Source organism: Ailuropoda melanoleuca, chromosome 2 (assembly GCF_002007445.2).
Source record: "Ailuropoda melanoleuca isolate Jingjing chromosome 2, ASM200744v2, whole genome shotgun sequence".
NCBI classification, from domain to species: domain Eukaryota; kingdom Metazoa; phylum Chordata; class Mammalia; order Carnivora; family Ursidae; genus Ailuropoda; species Ailuropoda melanoleuca.
This window is the reverse complement of record NC_048219.1, coordinates 183,844,443-183,864,320: the sequence shown is the minus strand read 5'-3', so window position 1 is coordinate 183,864,320 and position 19,878 is coordinate 183,844,443. Positions and strand designations below refer to the sequence as shown.

The 19,878-nt window shown below is 41.9% G+C and overlaps 1 protein-coding gene across 1 annotated transcript in view; it reads left to right on the top strand.

Moving 5' to 3' along the window:
• The window catches only part of PAX3 (paired box 3), a 103,321-nt gene that overhangs the window by 72,197 nt on the left and 11,246 nt on the right, over positions 1-19,878 (top strand). The window contains exons 5-7 of the mRNA XM_019805888.2: positions 638-843; positions 11,157-11,322; positions 12,181-12,395. Of these exons, the coding sequence (XP_019661447.2) occupies positions 638-843; positions 11,157-11,322; positions 12,181-12,395 (587 nt within the window). The remainder of the gene's footprint in view (positions 1-637; positions 844-11,156; positions 11,323-12,180; positions 12,396-19,878) is intronic.

The following is a 19,878-nucleotide window of genomic DNA, read 5'->3' as shown; positions in this document are numbered from 1 at the left end:
TGAACTTCGTTTTAGGGACAGTTTGCTAGACTATGCCTATGCTTTTTCTCGACTCTGTTCTTGAGGTTCACATTAACAATATCTAAACTCCCCTTAAACGTTTCTCGGTATCTGGTAATAAGATAACTAAATTTAAATATAATTTCTCGTACAGGAGTAGAGTCTATACATTTGTAGGAATCCTGTAACACTTTACTATTATTGACTTTAAAGACACTAAGTCAGTTTTGGAATTTAAAAAAAAAATCACATTTGCTAACAGATTTCCTCCTGTAAAAGGTGGGCAAAATGTATTTGGAACCACATTAAATTTGATTCATTCATCAAACAAAAATGGAGGACCCATTAAGCGCTAAGCATAAGGGTCATAAAAATGGAATCATGTCTGTCCTTGTTTTCTAAGATCTCATAACGGACCTAGGGTGACAGATGCAGGCAACAATGATTTCTGCCTGGGAGGCTTGGAGACAAAGTAGGGGAAGAGATTAACTATCCTTTAATAATGAGATACTGCACAGAGGGGCTTGGTGTCCACGCGAAGATGTTGGGAATGTAGTTTAGGCTTTGAGTCATTAAGTCTTGGTCAAACTCGTGTTCTGACTCCCATTTTATCACGTTTTCTCTCCCGTGCATTTAGCCTCAGCACCGCAATCAGATGAAGGCTCCGACATCGACTCCGAACCAGACTTGCCACTAAAGAGGAAACAGCGCAGGAGCCGAACCACTTTCACAGCAGAACAGCTTGAAGAGCTGGAGCGAGCTTTTGAGAGAACCCACTACCCTGATATTTATACCAGGGAGGAGCTGGCACAGAGGGCGAAGCTCACCGAGGCCCGGGTCCAGGTACTGACTCGAAATATCCACGTCCTGATTAAATCCAGGCAGGAAAAAAAAACAGTGTCTTCTCATCTAAAGCAGATTTTATTTTCTTTTTAAAGATTTTATTTATTTATTTGAGAGAGAGAGAGTGCAGAGGGAGAGGGAGAAGCAGACTCTCTACTGAACAAGGAGCCCGATGTGGGACTTGATCCCAGGACCCTGAGGTCATGACCTGAGCTGAAGGCAGATGCTTAACCCACCGAGCCACCCAGGTTCCCCTAAAGCAGATTTTAAACTCAGAGAATAAATATGTTAGGAATGGCACTGCACTGTGAATTGTAGCCTTGAGTAGTACAAAGTTCCCACCAGGTTCTCTCTAGTGCCTTTTCTTTGTCTTCTGCCTTGTCCTGATGGCATGATCGTGACCTCTTTTTTATTTTTATTTGTATTTGCCCTATCACCCCCACCAAATCTAGTTTGTTTTAGGTATGTCTATTGTATCCAGCAGTATTTTACTTTGCTAACCAGTCAGACAATTTGTTTTCTCACTTAAGAAGTTGGTAAGTCTAATCAAATTTGTCGATGTGATCAATATGTTTGGCTCCTTTTCTGTCATGTGTTGGATACAAGTATTTTATGTGGATAGATTTTAAAATGATCTATTTGTTCTCTTTGCATTTTTAGGATTGTTGTTATTGTTATTTACAAAAATATGCATTCTTATTTTAGTCTTTGGTTGTCATTAATAGGAGAATACGATACCCAGAAGTGTATCAGTTCCTGTTCAGAAATCCTTGTTACGGGGGCGCCTGGGTGGCTCAGTCGTTAAGCATCTACCTTTGGCCCAGGGCGTTCTGGGATTGAGCCCCGCATCAGGCTCCTCCACTGGGAGCCTGCTTCTTCCTCTCCCACTCCCCCTGCTTGTGTCCTCTCTCGCTGGCTGTCTCTCTCTCTGTCAGATAAATAAATAAAATCTTTAAAAAAAAAAAAAAAGGAATCCTTGTTACGCATGGGCCACTGTATGGACTTCAAGGGGGGTACATAGATAACAGCAAACAAATTGTGCCAGAAATATGGTGATATGGTGAAATATGAAATAAACACGAATAATTAAAAAAAACCAGATATGATAAGTACCAGAAGAGAGAAACAAAGTGCAGTGGGAGTTGAGAAGAGGAAAGAATGAGATATTGCTGGATAACAAGAGAGGCTCACAAAGAAGGCAGATTTAAGATGAACTTTTAAAGCTGAGTAGAAATTCTCTGGACAGGGAGGGTGGGGAGAGTACATTAGTAAGAGGGAATAATGTGAGCAAAAGCACGGAGAGTTGGATGCACCTGAGTTACATACCTGGTGATCTTTCATTTTTGTTCATGTCAAAGGAATAGTTCAGTTTGGTTGGAGGGTAGGGAGAGGTAGGGTGGCGCGGAGGAATATGGTTGGAAATCTAGGCTGAGGACATCCTGTGGAGGGCTTGGGTTTCAGGCAGGGGCTCTCACAATTGTGATGGGCAGTGGAGGCTGTGCTCATGAACGGGTCAGGAGCCATCAGAATGGAAAGGAAAGGACAGTGGCAAGAGGTATTCAGAGGTGGAATGTAGGCAACGGATTGCGTAAGCAGGAGTTGGGTGGAAGGGTGAGTGAAGAGAAGAGTCACAGATACGTGGGGGCTTATAGTGCAGATGTTTTACAGCTTTTTATTGACTTGGTCTACCCGTTACATTGGGGTACAGTGTTCCTCTCCAGAATTGACCACCACTAACCAGAAATTATGATGATTTACATAAATAAATAGTGTATGGTATAATACTATATGTAGTGTATGTATCATGATATCATATAGAACCATGTTACAAATATCGTATGTATCAAATCTGATTGCTTTTATTACAGTTCTGTGATTACCTGCTTTAAATCTGAAGTCAGATCTATTCACATCTCCATTCTTCCAGCAAACCTTTCTAGAGTGCCCATTGCATTCCAGGATTTGATCCCTATATTCCCTGTCTGGCCAAGCCCACATCCCGAGTCTGTCCTTTAGACAGATAGGAGATCAGTTCTTCACTCAGTCAAAAAATAAACACTGATTTTAAAGAAGTAAAACAAAGAGAGTGATGGAAAACTGAAAGTGTTCCGTGTTATTGTCTGTCATTCTTGCCTTTGCCAAAAACAAGGATGGGAGACAGACTGACTCTCAAACCCATGCAGCTTGTGCAGTGCCCAGCATTCACATCTGGTTCAATGAATGTCAAAGGAGAATAAGAAAGGCCCATTAACTTGCAGAGGACATGGGATCAAACCAATAAAGAGTGGTTCATATTTTTCTATACAGTGACCTCCTCTCTGAAGCAGGGCCCTCATTAACCTAACAGCTGTCCTAATGTGGCTTTAACCCGGTGACTCTTTACATTCCTTATGGCTTCATTAGTTCCCTTGAGACACATCATGTCTTGCACCACAGCTATGATCTACGGCCTAACAAATTCCCTACAACACCCGGCATATGGATCTTTTACTTAACACAGCAGGAAAAAGAAGGGAGCAGTTAATCACTGATTAAAATGCCAGAACAAAATCCTTTAGTTTTTAGAAGGATCTGGGAAAGCAGTAGCAACGTCAGCTCCGTCAGCTCCGTTTGAGTGATAGCCAGAAAGTGTGAGTTAGTTTAATTTGGGGCACCTGGGAAAACCAAACACCCAATGGAAAAAAAACCCTCAAACAAGTCTACATTCTTTTTTTTTTTTTCCTCCTGAGTAAAATATTTCTTTTTTTTTTTTTTTTTTTTTTTTTTTTTAAAATTTTTTTTTTTTTTTTTTTTTTTTTTTTTTTTTAAAGATTTTATTTATTTATTTGACAGAGATAGAGACAGCCAGCGAGAGAGGGAACACAAGCAGGGGGAGTGGGAGAGGAAGAAGCAGGCTCATAGCAGAGGAGCCTGATGTGGGGCTCGATCCCATAACGCCGGGATCACGCCCTGAGCCTAAGGCAGACGCTTAACCGCTGTGCCACCCAGGCGCCCCCTGAGTAAAATATTTCTGAAGTCTTCTGGCTAGAGATGACACTAAAGCTATAATAACTTAGGCCTTTGTCAGTATTTCATAAAAATTTGTTTAGCCCGTAGCTCTGTTGTGTTTATCACAGCCCAATCTGAGGACACACTCTGAGAATTATTGTACACCAAAGACTCATTTGCCTAATTCACCTCCTGGGTATTATTATGCAAATAACGGCAAGCATTAAAGTTTCATGGGGGAAGAATGCAAATATTTATGATGTGCAAGAATTTTAGTAAATATTCCATCTAAGAACCCCACAAAGCAGGGAGGTAGCACTCTTTACCACCAAGATGATGGAAGACAGCAGAGGAAGCTGTTGGAGGAAACAGCATTTAAGTAGGAGTCAGGAGATGTGGGTTTAGGTCTCAGCTTGCCAAATGTGTTCTGCTGAGCAAGTTACTTAAGCCTGTTGTAATCCTGCTGGCTTCAGATTGTTTTTTCTTTTAATTTTAAAATATGGAGTAGATTCGATCAGAGGGTCTCAGTCTGGGTCCACAGATGATCAGGAAAATCATGGATGGACTTCAAGAAATCGGGGAGACTTGAGATTTGTACACACAATTTTGTGCCTTTGCCTCTGCCTCTGCCTCTGCGTGTGTGTGTGTGTGCGTGTATGTACACGCACATTAACTGGGGTGGCAGAGGGGTCCCTGGTTTTGTCATATTCTCAAATGCCACTGCCCCCTCGCCTTTCCTATCCCCCGATTAAAAATAACTAGGTGCATGACTTCTCATCAGTAATTGGAGATTCTCATAGAAGCCCAATAGGGATGGACGGATGGATGGATGGATGGATTGATTTTAATTTGAGTACAGTTAACATGCAATGATATATTAGTTTCAGGTATACAGTAGAGTCATTCAAAAATTCTATATATTATTCAGTGTTCATCATGATAAAGGTATTCTTAATCCCTACCACCTATTTCACCCATCCCTGCACCCACCTCCCCTTTGGTAACCATCAGTTTGTTCTCTATAGTTAAGAGTCTTTTTTTTTTTTTTTTGGTTTCTCTTTTTTTCTTTGTTTTATTTCTCAAATTCCACATATGAGTGAAATCATGTGGCATGTGTCTTTCTCTGACTGACTCATTTCACTTGGCATTACATTCTCTGGATCCCTCCATGTTGTTGCAAATGGTAAAGATTCCATTTTTCTTTTATGGCCGAGTAATATTCCATTGTATATGTGTGCGCCATCTTCTTTATCCATCTATGGATGGACACTTAGGCTGCTTCCATAATTTTGCTATGGTAAATAGTTTTGCAATAAGCTTAAGAGTGCACATATCTTTTCGAATTAGTGTTTTCATATTCTTTGGATAAATATCCAGTGGTGGAATTACTAGGTCATATGGTAGTTCTATTTTTAATTTTTTGAGGAATCTCTATACCGTTTATCACTATAGTGATCGTACCAGTTTGCATTCCCCCCAACAGTGCACGTGAGCTCCTTTTTCTCGACATCCTCACCAACACTTGTTTCTTGTGTTTTTGATGCAATGGGGGTTTAAAGCCATCCAGCATGTCTGTATAGTTCAGAAGTTAGGATAGGTATGGAATATTTGGCCCTGAATTCCACAGTGACGGAAAAATATGATCGTCCTGAAATCCTCTGCGGGAGTTTGCTGTTGGGATGACTGGAGATGCAGTTGAGTGTGCCTCTGTGTGTGTCCACGATCCTCTGATGTTCCTGGGAGTGTGGTGCTTCTTCTCCTCAGCCTTACACATTTTTTCCCTGGCTCTTTGTACAGTGGTCAGAGCTGGACAGCTGCAATGATAGAAGGGCTGGGAGAGTGTGATGTGGAAAGAAAGGGGGTGTAGAGTAAATAAGAAGGTCCAGCGATGAGCAGCTGGTCCTGAATTTACTCACTTGGAAAGTACTATATTGGGCATTGGGTATCATCACATTAGATATCATTGAATCTAGAGTTTAATCAAGCATTTTATTTTATTTTTTAAAAAGATTATTTATTTTAGAGAGAGAGAGCACATGTATGAGAGAGCATGAGCAGGGGGAGGGGCAGAGGGAGAGAGGAAGTAGACTCCCCACTGAGCAGGGAGCCTGATGCAGGGCTCAGTCCTACAACCCTGAGATCATGACTCAAGCTGAAATCAAGAGCTGGGCGCTCACCGACTGAGCCACCCAGGTGCCCCTAACTAAACATTTTAAATCTTGTGAATTCTCTTTCTGAGCATTAAGTATTACGTTCTCTTCCCATTTTTCAAATTGCATTTGAAACAACCCATCTCAAATAATGTAGGTTAGATTGACTTTGGGGACCACACCAAAAACGTGAACCAGTAATTTTTTTTAAAAAAAGATTTTATTTATTTCCTTGACAGAAAGAGAGAGAGAGAATAAGCAGGTGGAGCAGCAGGCAGAGGCAGAGGGAGAAGCAGGCTCTCTGCTGAGCAGGGAGCCCAATGCGGGGCCCAATCCCAGGACCCTGGGATCATGACCTGAGCCGAAGGCAGACGCCTAACTGACTGAGCCTCCCAGGCACCCCAAGAACCAATAATTTCTTGATGGGCAAAATTAGGCTTACACCATGAGACAATTAGCACTAATCCATGAAACTTGGAAGCAAATTTGACCTAAGTCTCCATTCAAGCCAAACTGGTTTTCAATTATTTGAGGTGTTATTTGGACACTTTCCTGTTCGCTCATAGGCACAAAAAGCTTGGGCTGTAGACCATAGAGCTAGGAAAACAAAGCAAAGCTTTAATTCTTGGGTGGCTAAGAGATGGCAACATGACATTCATACTTAAGAGCTAACATTTATTGAACACTTAATATCTCTTAGGTGTTCTTCCAAGGGCTTTGATTGTATCGTCTCATTTTATTGTCACAACAATCTTGTGAAGTAGTTTTTTTATTCCTCCCATTTAGTGGATGAGAAAGCAGAGACCCACAGATGGTAAATAAATTGTTCAAGGTCACAGAGTTAGCAAGGTGGGGGGCCTGGGAGTCAACTTTTGCCTGGTTTGCATTTCAGCTGTGTGAATAAAAAGTATTGCTATATCGTTTAAAGTACTAAGTTTTTGGGATGCCAGGGTGGCTCAGTCGGTTAAGAATCTGATTCGTGGTTTCTGCTCAGGTCGTGATCTCAGGGCTGTTGAGATTGAGCCCCGTGTCGGGTTCCATGCTCTGCGGAGAGGCTGCTTGAGATTCTCTCTCCCTCTTCCTCTGCCCCTCCCCCATTCATGCATTTTTTCCCTCTCTCTTTCAAATAAATAAATAGATAAATAAATCTTTAAAAAGAAATCAAGTATTAAGTTCCCCCCAACTTACATTGTTGAGAGTCTGAACAAATTTCTTACTTACTTGACCCATGAAGAGGAAAATTTATGAAAACCTTATTCTTCTTTTGTGGGTCATTATCTTTTTCCCCTAGTTATCATGATGTTATGAGGATCTTTCCATTGAAATTTTGCTTTGAAAATTCATTGGATATTATAGTACTTTAGAAATGGGTCTGAAGATCGTTTCTGAGAAGCATGAATGTAGATTTGTGGAAGGGCTCTGTAGAGAGACAGACAAGTAGGGAAAGATACAGGGGCAGATGAAAATGAACCAGGCTGCAGTTTATCAAATGAAGTAAAAACTTGCTTTGTGGGAGGGTTTTGATGTCGTGTGACATTATATAGGCAATTACCAGCATTTAACTGTAGCTAATAGTAGTTATTGACCGTCGTCTGCCTCCTGCCCTACTTCCTTACCATGCTAGCTGTGGTGTGGAAGGCCAGGTCATGTGTGGGGAGAGTGAGATGACATTGAATTATAGGTCATAGAATTACATTTAACAGGTAATAGCCAACTTTGTAAAACTTGTTCTTTCTGCCCTACTGGCTAAGACATTGGCAGAACATTCATACTCTCCTTTAGAACGTCAAAGGCCAGTTCGTTTCTGTGGCCATTGCTACTCTTTTCCAAACAAAGATAAGTTTCTGGTAATTGTAACAACTGAGTCATCAATGCCTTCCACCCATTTTAGATGAACTTCTGCAGTGTCATACACTCAGGCAGTTTATTTAGTGGATTATTCATTGATTGTTAGGAATTAGTGAAACAATATTGAAAGAGTTTTCTAAGACCCCTGAGTACTAAAGGGAATGCCTTTCAGTTAAAGATGCGGTCATAGCAGGATCCCAGGATCACTGTGCTTGGTCAGTTTGGATCTTTAAAATGAAGGTTATTTCAAGGGCACCTTTTTCATTTTAAAAATAGCAGATATGTCTTTTATGAGTTTCAAATTATAAAGAAGACAAGGACCACTTTCTGATTTGCAAATTCAGTGTATGTATGTATCTGTCTATCTTTAATGCTACTTTTGGCTGACACAGCTGGTTTTAGGAGATGCAGAAGGCTGACAATGGCAAGATGATAAGTCTGGTTAAATGGCCAACGACAGGAAGGATAGTCCTCAGTCCTTAGTAGTCCCTGGTTCTCTCAGGAATAAACAGCCCTCTGGATTTATTTAGCCTAAATTTAAACATCATTTTTTTTTAAAGATTTTATTTATTTATTTGACAGAGATAGAGACAGCCAGCGAGAGAGGGAACACAAGGCAGGGGGTGGGAGAGGAAGAAGCAGGCTCATAGCAGAGGAGCCTGATGTGGGGCTTGATCCCACAACGTCGGGATCACGCCCTGAGCTGAAGGCAGACGCTTAACCGTTGTGCCACCCAGGCGCCCCTAAACATCATTTGAATTCCTTACACTGACAGACTCTTTGGACCCCCTTGAAGGTTTGTTTTTTAGTAAAGATTTGCTTCCCAACTGTTTCTCTTCAACTTTTACTGTAGGCGTAATAGATATTGTATTGTAAATATGAGAACTTCCTAATGCAACTACTGGTGGGTTTACTCAGTGTCTTCAGTATCTGATCGTTTTGGAAAAATGAAAACCCCCCAAACCTTACATCCCTAGTCTTTTGGATATTTGAAGCTATCTGTAGAAAGTTCTGATGTTTCTTCTGATTTATTACTTGAGCAAATACATGTTTGATGTAAAAAAAATGGGTTATGGAGGAGTTAGAATGATCTTGGATCAACAGTAGGTTGAGATCGACAGAGTGATCAGGCATGGCCACCCACTGGATACATCAAACCTGGTTTACTTATCTAAAGGTTACAGGAGGAAGTTGGCACAGAGAGATTGGCAGTGTTTTCTTTTAACGGCGGAAGTGCAAGCTCTGGGTTCTTCCTAAAGGATCTCACCAGTAGAATCGAGGCTAGTTCACTCCGAATGAATGAAATCACATAGGAACTTTGGGAAACTCAGCGCTCTTCCCAGCCTAAAGTGGGAGATGCCCTGCACATAGGTTGGTTGAGATAGGTGTCGGAGACTGCTTCACCTGAGCCAGGTGTGACTTATTAATCTCAAGATTTTTAATGTAAAATATGACCATGGTGTGTGGTGTAGCACAGCATACTCAGGCACGAAAATGGCCCTGATTTCTTACCCTCTGCCCCCTCAGCCTAAAACAGCTCGCTCCCAGCGCTTGGGCGCATCGTGGTAACAGACGCTCAGCTTTGCAGTGAGCAAACTCTGTTGATGCCGACCTGAAATGGAGTGTTGGCCTGTTCATGGTTCTATTATCCCAGGTGGCAATTTATTAAGTTAAGTAAGACTCTAATTCAATTATATATCAACGTGGGAAAATATTGACTTACCTTCTTTTCCTGTCGGAAACTTAAGGAGTATTAAATGTTAGTATTTTGAGGAAGTTCGAACAGCTTTCTTTACCAGCATCATACAGTGTGCCTGGAGAAGACCAGACTCCTTTTCAGACAAATGCTTGGGTGAATAGCGAAAGTTTAAGCAGATGCCTTGCCAAAGTATTTGTTACACTGGGCTTTCTGGCTCCAAAAGGGAGAAATTCCTGCCTCCACTCTTTTAGAAATTTCCACAACTTCAGAAAAATTACAGTTGTATAATTGTTAATTTTGTCCTATAAGGAAATCAAATCTTACCTTTTCTTAGACACGTGGGTCTCCTGCATTATCACCTCCATCTGGAGTGACCTTTTGTTGAAATCATATCCGTACTCTAAAATGAGTTCAAACTCTGTGTCTACTCAGAGCGTTCCCTGGTTCTCCGCATTTCCTGGTTCTCCTGAGCAGTGATTTCGGCTTCCTTGAGGGCTCTGTGAGTTCCGGAGGGCAAGCCTGAAAGTTACTGGGCTGCAGGGGTCCTGTCTAATCCTACCATATCATCCATCCCCTTTTCCCTCTGACTGCAAGCACGATCCTTCATCCATATGAAATTTTCAATGAACTTTCCATATAGGAATTAGGATATCTTTAATTGGTAGAAATACTCTATAATTTTGGGAGAAACATCACACATGATGCGCTCTGTCAAATCCTTCAAAGTTCCGCATTTAAGCTGCAGATGTAAAAACTGGGCAAGATGATGGGGTCCATTAAAAGCCTTATGTCACAATTCCTTAACATTTTAGATGTCCAGTTACGTTTCTTGCTCCCATTATCACCATTTGTCCCCGGCTACTTGCCAAAATACACAGGCTTTGAATTCTCTGAAGGCATTTTCTTATATTACACCAGTTTTTTCTGAATGTACCTGCTTATCGTAGTTCTCGGAACAAAGTATTATAGATGTTTAAAGCTGTGGTAGAAAGAAATAATACACTAATTATTTAAGGGATCTTCTTAGATAAAATGTTTTCATTTCTTGAAATACTTACCTCTTTGGCATTTATTTCCATTAAGATCAGAGCACTGTCTCAACTTTGAAAGGGGTGATAAAAGGGCTCCATTTCTTCTTCTGGTTAATTTATATGACGATATAGGAGCTATGCCCGTAATGACCGTAGAAATGCGAAGAGAGACTGATAAAATTATTAAATACTAAGAGTGATAGGAAGACCCAGTTAGGACATACGACATGTACGGGTCCAAGAGGCTCATACAACCTCCCTCCAGTGCTGTCATAGATAAAGGTGGATAGGTGCTGGTGACGGTGACCGTGGGGAGCTCCTGTGATTTCCACTCCTGCTCAGTCATCCCTGCCCGTGGTCATCCCGGAGTTTGTGGGGGGCTTTGCAGGACCACGGAAGGTCCAGGAAGCCCCTTTCCTGACCCCTGACATTTCACTCTCCTTTCTCCCCTGACAATACAACACAGAAGGTGGAGGGCTCTTGCATCTATTTGCCCTGTCAGTAAGGGGCCTTTAATCTGTTTTAGCATGAAAAATTCATTAAGAATGTACTCTTATTTCATCAGTGAAATCCTTAAATTTTAAATTAAATCCATAGGTTTGGTTTAGCAACCGCCGTGCGAGATGGAGGAAGCAAGCTGGGGCCAATCAGCTGATGGCCTTCAACCATCTCATTCCGGGGGGATTCCCTCCCACTGCCATGCCGACCCTGCCAACATACCAGCTGTCGGAGACATCTTACCAGCCCACAGCTATTCCACAAGGTAGGGAGGGAGTCGAGGGGTTAACAGAGAACTCCCCATTGCTCTCTCAACTGCTGGGAAATCTTCCTCAATGCTGACATTGTTGCTGCTTTTGTGTTAATGACCTTATATCAGGTTGTCCTGAAGGTACCTGTCCCATTTCAGAAACATTGTTTGGTGACATAGTTGGATCTTTCTAGATGAACTGTGGTATAATATTGTTTCAGTATTATAAAACAAAACAAAACGATGAAACCAAACCAAAGAACTTTCCTAAATAAATATGCCATTTGCTTTTCCTTGGTTCAAATTTTACTTGTACATTGACACTGCTGTCGGGGATTCACGGAGGGTCTGTGACAGTTACTAACTCTAGTGGTCATAGAGCAAAGGTAAGCTTTGATCAGGTCACTATTGGATGGCACAGAGAGGTGAATGGGAGCAGTGAGAAGAGTGAATTATTTGGGATTATGAAAGATAGTATTGCAGGCATTCCACGCTAACATTTCAGTGCTTTGAAAGTGTATTTGATATGAAATGCGAGACTTGAGATTCTGACACTGGTTAATTCTTACGCTGATTCATAACGCTCACTACCAGAATGGGTTCATTCTCATTGCTCATGTGATTTCTGCGTTCGTATTCTGGGTGAGTATGCCCTGAAAGTATATACATAAGTTACGTCCTTGCGCTTTGGTGCAGAGACGTAGCTATATGGGTTATGACTGGTTCTATATGCATGTTAAGAAATGCAGTTTGAAATTCACGTTTGGTCTGAGCCATGGATACTCCTGGGGGCTTGGGGATGTGCACTTTTGCCCCGCACTTTTGCTGGGGGCCTGCAGGGAGCCTTAGCGCTGACTGTCTTCTTCATTGCAGCCGTGTCGGATCCCAGCAGCACTGTTCACAGACCTCAGCCGCTTCCTCCAAGCACCGTACACCAAAGCACTATTCCTTCGAACCCAGACAGCAGCTCTGCCTACTGCCTCCCCAGCACCAGGCATGGATTTTCCAGCTATACAGACAGCTTTGTGCCTCCGTCTGGGCCCTCCAACCCCATGAACCCCGCCATTGGCAATGGCCTTTCACCTCAGGTCAGTCCCGTGTTTCCAGACAGACGATTTGCTGTATACCAGAACCAAACAGTCGATTCCCCGAGGCGGTCATATAATGAATTGCCAAATTTAAACCATAATGTATTCTTTATACAAGCCACATGATTTCAGTTTTCTGGTTTCCTTTCTCTCCACCCTTCCTACGGGCTGTATCAAAAGTTGTAGCTTGGACTTACAATCCAAGTGATTATTAATGGAATCAGGGAGATTCTGTGTTTATACCTCGTTTTCAAGGCAGTGGTCAACTCCACTCGCTAGTTCTCAGCTTTGGGTCAGAAGCTCACACACATTTTTGTTTGTTTGTTTTTAAAAAAAAAAAGGTATTTGATCAGCTGATCTGGTTGTGAACAAAAGCACCTAACAGGAAAACACCAAAGCTTTTATAAAACAGCTGGAGAGGAAGCAGGAGCATTGTGTGGAGAGAGACCAGCTGATGACTCCAGAGCTCTGGGATGAATGAGTTATAAATGCACAAATTAGGAGAATTACTGCTACTTTGGGAATATATAGATATTTGAATGTTGCAATTGTTTTTCTAATTTGCATTGGACTAAGAGCCTTTCTTGAGAGATCATATTAATAAATTGCCTTGATAATTGCATGTAAGAGGGTTGGATAAATTTCCTCCATGTGGCATCTGTCTGAGGTTGACATTATTAGCAGTTGTTTAAATACAGATCGCTTGATTTTATTAGAGAGCTCTTGGCCCAGGTGGCGAGGATAGTTGCCCACTAAATTTGGAGAAATGTCACAAAGGGGTTGCAATCTATAATTGCGATCGAGAATCTCTTCAGGGCCGGGAGTGAGAGTTTTAACAGCTTTATCTTTTCTTAACCCCCTTTTTCCTCTTGGTGGTTAGAAAAACAGAGAGAAGCTCAGAATGACAGAAATGAAAAGTGAAAAGACAATTATACTCAATTACACACTAATCACCAACTATCACCGCCGCCTAAGCACCAAGAGGGCATTCTAATAGGCAGAAAATGAGATTTTAATGGCACAAAGGGTGGCCAAAATAACGACTCCTATATCTTTGCCTTCTTCGTTTTCTTCAACTTGTGGTTTGCGTCTTGGGAGCGCAGTTCCTGGGCTCTGCACAACGGTGATAACTCTGAGCAGCTGAAAAGTTCAAAGCCGTTGGAGTTGAAAAGAATGAATAGCAAAGGCAATGAAATAAACATTTCTGCCTAAAGGCAAAAGTTCATAAATCCTTTTTTGTAACAGCCAATGTAATTAAGTTTCATAGATTCCTATAGCACATCCTGGGATAAGAAATAAGGGGTGGCTTTAAACCTCGGCCGAAAAATAACAACATGAAAACAATGAACGTGCCTTCCTACAGGACTTTAATAAATTTAATTTCCAAGGGCTGGCATTTGTGAATGTGATTTTGCATGAAAATCATGGACTTATATTAGTAGATTCCTCTTTAAAATGCCTGGATTTATAGCATAGAAGCTTCTTCCGCAGTTTAGAGGGAACAGAAGTAGTTATCTCTGCGGTTTTTAACATCAGTCGTTTGGGACCATAGCAGGGCTTTTTTGAACATGACTGGGTTGAAAGTTTTCATAAAAAGTAAACTAACCCTGACTGCTTCTGCAAGGTGAGACCCAGGACTCCCTTGGCATTTCTTTTTTTTTTAAAGATTTTTATTTATTTATTCGAAAGAGATAGAGACAGCCAGTGAGAGAGGGAACACAGCAGGGGAGAGGGAGAGGAAGAAGCAGGATCCCAAANTTTTCATAAAAAGTAAACTAACCCTGACTGCTTCTGCAAGGTGAGACCCAGGACTCCCTTGGCATTTCTTTTGTGTTCAGTCAGANTATTCGAAAGAGATAGAGACAGCCAGTGAGAGAGGGAACACAGCAGGGGAGAGGGAGAGGAAGAAGCAGGATCCCAACCGAGGAGCCTGATGTGGGACTCGATCCCAGAACGCTGGGATCACGCCCTGAGCCGAAGGCAGACGCTTAACGACTGCGCTACCCAGGCGCCCCCCCTTGGCATTTCTTTTGTGTTCAGTCAGGAGAAATAATGACACGGATCTGTATTCTCGGAGTAGAAGTCCTAGTTTCTTGCAAGCGTGTGAACCTGTACGTTATGATAAGTGTATTCTGCTTGATTCTCTTCTATTCTATTAGAATTATGTAACTGGAATCACTGACACTTAGTCTTGAAACTGTTCATCTTTGATCTGATGATTCCAGAGTTGGCAGTAGGGTGGGAATCATTCCAATTCAAGCAATGGAAAATTCCACAGGCAACTCTTCCTGTATTTCTTTATTATGCTCTTACGTATTATGTTAATTCCTTACTTATCCCTCTGTACATTCCTCTGTACAAATCTCTGTACAGAGATTTTGCATTTCTACCATATATTTCCTCCTGAAACCACCAGTAGGAATCCGTATTGTCTTAGTACGTGCAACGTCCTCAGTGAGTTAGAGGACAGATAGATATAATGAAGTTCCTCCTTATTTCTTTAGGCAGAGTCGGGGAACAAAAGACGATGAGCGGACCAGAATCATGCCAAACATATTTTAAAAACAACAGAGTAGGAGAAATGGAAGTTAAAACTAGGATTTCTAGAGCCTTGGGGTTTATCACTTTTCAGCATTGCCTCTATTTAAGCAAGGGGGACCAACCCTACTTTTGGTTGTCTGGCTTTATTAGGAATATCCTAAAGAAAATTCAAAGAGTCCACTTCGAACAGCCTGGTTTCCCCGTTAACTAAAGGAGAGAGAACAGAAAGGCCCTTCAGTCCCACTGCTGAGTATATAGAAGTGCTTATTACTATATTGGGTCATATGATATTCAAAAAGGAAGTAATTTTTCCATTTTTCCTCTTCCTTTCCTCCTCCACCTCCTCTGCTGCTCTCTGGACATCTAATATGCAGACGAATCAGGCGAGGCTCAGAGAGCTTGAGGCCTGCTGATGACCACCAGCCACTAGAGACAGAGTTGGGGCTGGAACGTGGGACCCTTGGCTCCTAGACTAGGATGGCCCCCATGAGAGCACATGGTTGGGCAGAGAGGGACAGGTTTCATGATAAATAGAGGCAGGGGGCTTTCATCACATCTTAAAATAATTTAGTAGAGATGAGTTTTCTAAGCTTTTGGGTTCAGGTTAAGTGACACTCTTTTTGCTAATATGCTCTTTACCTGTTTTTTTTGCTTTACACACTTTTCCTATCAATCTTTTAACTTCCCCTGATAGTAAAGGTACTGCATGGTTATTGTAGAAAATGGAAAAAAAAAATTTTAAGTGGCTCCAGAGTAGAAAAAAGAAATTCCCCCGGGGAACCGCTGTTAATATTTTTACATATCGCCTTCCAGCTCTTTTGGGTCTTACGCCTTTAAAGAAAGTATAATTGAGATAATAGTGTATATAGCTTTGAATGTTGTTTTCTTTCCATCTTTACATTTCAGCATTGGCCTTCCCCCACCAAGTAACTTACATGAAATTGATCTAAAGGCTTTTGAGTTGTTTCAGTGGATTCACTGTAGATCTTTTTAGTGGAGGCCGTTTGACATGTTCAAAATAATGTGTGCATTACATTTCACTTTTTTCCTACTGGTGCTGGCCATTCAGACTTGGATCTCATGAGAATTGTTTCTCTGTGTGTCTGTGTCTGTTAGTTGGTTATCTTCTGGAGTCTCGGACATAACTGCTCCCTCAAGCCAAGATTCCTCTAAAGCTTGAAATCAGAGCTATCAGTCCAAGGGTATTTCTTAAATGCCCTCAGTGCTTTTCTAGGGAGGATCTCAGCCTCATGAGGGACAGGTGTGAAACAGTGACTCGGGAAGGTCACACCTGTCCAGCTGGTCAGATTTGAGCAGCAATAGACCCACGTTATTTGACAAAAGATCAGGATATTGACAAAACCTTTTAGAAACTTGGGGCGTACCCTTCCTCAAGTTTATCTTGTTCCAAGGGAATCAGTAACTACATCTGAAGAATATGGCCATTTTTCTTGTGGAAAAACTGAGACCACTGCAGGACAATCATCTAAATGGCAGGGTGAGCAGCTTAGGACTTAAGATCAAATCTCTCTCTCTTCCAGTTGCTACTAATTCTCGTATAAACACAAATGACACATTTCGTTTGCTGAAGAAGTGAAATGGCCTAGCGAGTCTTCCATAGGCTCCGGCACTGATATTTGACCTGATTTTCCTGCAGGCATTGTCCAAAGTCTTCACCAAATGGATGGGTTGGCTTTACGTTCTTCTGGAGACTGATCTGTTGGGGGAATCTGAGACAAGAGTCCCAGGGATGGGTGACAGAGGAGATAGGCTATGACCTCAACCTTTTTTGCTGTCTCTGAATTGCATTTCATCTGAACCACGTAACCCTTGTAGGAGATGGGGCTTCTTATACTGAATGACAAACAGCCCCCGAGAAGACCATTCAAGTCACTCTAGCGAGGGCTTTCCCCTGTAGTAGCAGCCTTCTGTGTAAAGGTTATGTTCTCCCGGTGTGGGGACCATACAGAAAGAGCACAGGGAAATAGAGACAATGTATTTCCCCTCCAGACCCAGATGGCACATTCCCAGCACCTTGCTGCACATGGAGGAGAAAAGAAGGAATGCTGACTTGGAATACAGAGCGCCAGGGAAATCCTACCATATGCTTAAGACATGAGACTAATTAACATTTGGCCCATGTTCTTCCAATTAACTTCCCTTTGCAAGAAACACTACCCTTACTGCTCCCCCACATCCAGAACACACAGAACCAAACCCCCAAAACAAGGCCAATTAATTTAACAAACTTTTATCATTTCGTGCCACACCCCCATCCCATGGCTGTATTCGTCATAGTTTTTGGTAATAGCTTCGAATGATTGCTGGAGTGAAATACAGTATCAGTGGGGTTACATGGTTTCTAGAAAGTTTTTTTTTTTTTTTAACTGTTCTGTTGTATACAAAAATGGGCCAACTTGGCTGCATTTAGGGTTCATCAACCATTGCAAATGATTCTTCAAATGTTTTGGGTTTGGTAAAACCTAAAACACATTTTGCCAAGCACTTTTCCTCCTTAATTTTTCAAACTGTGTATTTTAGGGAAAATTTGATCCATATGGTTTTGATTCATTTACTCTTATATCATTGACATTTTTTTTTCCTACAGAGCCATTTGATATCCAAGAAGCTTTCTGAGCCTTTCCTACGTTCATTTTAAGCATTTTCCTCCTTAAAAAGAGGAAGTCCTCTTTGCAACCTCAGAGGCCATAAATTTTGAGTACTCTCTCAATTCGGCAATACTTAAAAATACATTTGGCATAAATCTGGATTATTATGAACACATTTTATGTTTAGAGCAGATGGGCAGATTTTCGTTTCTGATTTACTAGTGAAACCAACGACAAAATAAGAAAATGGGCTGAAACTACAAAAAAAAGTTTTGTTTTGAGGAACGCTTAACTGTTATTAATAAATCCCTACGGTAAGAGCTGTGCTCAGAGGCCTCATTTCAAATTTTCGTCCAGGTCTTGGATAAGATGTAATTGAATAACCAGTACACCTGTCTTATTTCATGGATAATCTGAGGAAAGAAAAAAATTCTCCCAAAGCCTTGTGTACCAGGCTTAAAAACGCTTGAATGTTTGCTCGCCGCTCCACACCTCAGGAACAAAGCGTAGGTCTGCACATCTCATCAAGCCAGTGGACCATGCATCTGTTCCGTCTGGTTGCGGGACCATGGCTCTGTGGGGAATGGGATGGACCCAAGAAAGAGCAGATAGATCATAGCACTAATGAGACTGTGGTTAATGGCGGAGGACAACCGGGATCAACTTTTGTTCTTAGCCACATTTTACAAAGGAAAACCTTCAGCTCAACCAGCCATCCAGTTGCTTTTAAAGAATAATATTAAAATTGAGATTATTAGTGTGTAATGTATGTAAATTGCATATTTTGTGGCAGCCACGCTTTATTAGGACGCTTCTTCATTTCATGCATATATGTATTAGACCGTCGTGGTTCCATTTCAAATCAGATTTCAATTGCTCCGCACAGTTTCTTTTGACAAACATTTGTTAATCCCAACACTTATTAGGGAGAAGCATTTAAGTGTTAATAGGTGTACACGAAACTCAAGACTGCTTTTGATTTTGCTTGTCATTTTCTGCACCGCAGTGTTCACAACGATCTCAGATTCCGTAGCTCCAAGGCAAGATGATGGTTGTTCTTTGTCCAGCGAAGGAATAAGGGCTTACTACGGGATCAGCTTGTTCTGTGGAGGCCGTATCGTCATTAAGAATGGTTGTGATGGGTACTTTTTGGTTGCATAGAAGGAGAAATCTTTTCCACTGTGGCATGGTAATTGCTTGACCTTTTCTTGTACTGCCGATCCAAGGCAAAGCGGTAAGATTTACCCTGGTGGCGGGGCTGGCTCCTGTGTCAGGAGAGCTATTTTTCTGGCTGTTTTCGGGCACACATGCAGAAGCAGCTCGATGCCAGGCCTTTTGTTTTGTCCATTTCACACACAGGTTGCAGACTCGGCACCCTCAGCCCTCCTTTATCATTGCGCAGAACCAGACAAGCAGGTGGCCTGCCACCAGCCCGTTTCCCAACAGAGGCACTTCCTTCCCTTGACACTTTCCAGAAATTCACCTGTGGAGGAAAAAGGAGTGATTTTGATTAAAGAGATTGGTTGGGTGTCAAACAAAGCTCGGACAGAGAGACATTCCATGCAAAAGTGGCAGTCCCTTCAAAGCTTGAGACTCCTTCGGTTTCATTTCTGAAGCAGCCCATGAGCTCAAAACCGGGGCTGCAGGAGCCTCACGTGTTTACGAAGGCTCCAGGATGTTTATGATCATAAATGAGCCCATTTCAGCTACAGCAGAATAACTGGGGACCATTCGCATGTTTCCACTCTGCCATGCTAGGTGTTCGCGATGTTCTGCTGCGCCGTGAAAACATTTCTGCTAATCCATTTGTTGAATCAGCGCAGGCTGTAATTGACCCGGTGCCTTTGGTTTTTCTCCGAAGGCTGTGGTTGCTCCCTTTAAAGAAGAGGAGGCGAGCCCTGGTTTATGTCAGCTCTGGCCGCAGCGTCTTGAGTTAGTTACAGATTGGGAGAATTTTGCAAGAAACAACTACTTGGCCCAAATCTCCTTTTTTTAAAGAAGGGAGGGAGTAGCATCAATGACTGAATCTTACATCATCTCACTGAAATAAGCCACAAACAAACCTTTCTTGCTGAATTACATTTTTTTTTGTGTCTGCTGAATTGATTTAAAGAGAAACTCCATCAGCTACTTTCCCCCCATACGTTGGACAAATCAAATGCAACAACCCCGTGGTTTGGGGGCCCATTTGAATTCCTTTAACTTTTAGGGGAGAAAAAAATTGAGTGTGATTGCTGGGTCTATAACTAAGCTACTAGAATAAAAAGTTTTTCTTTGTAGTCAGTAAAAGCACAGGAAAGCCATGCTGGATTCTAGCGTGAGGCCAATGGTCT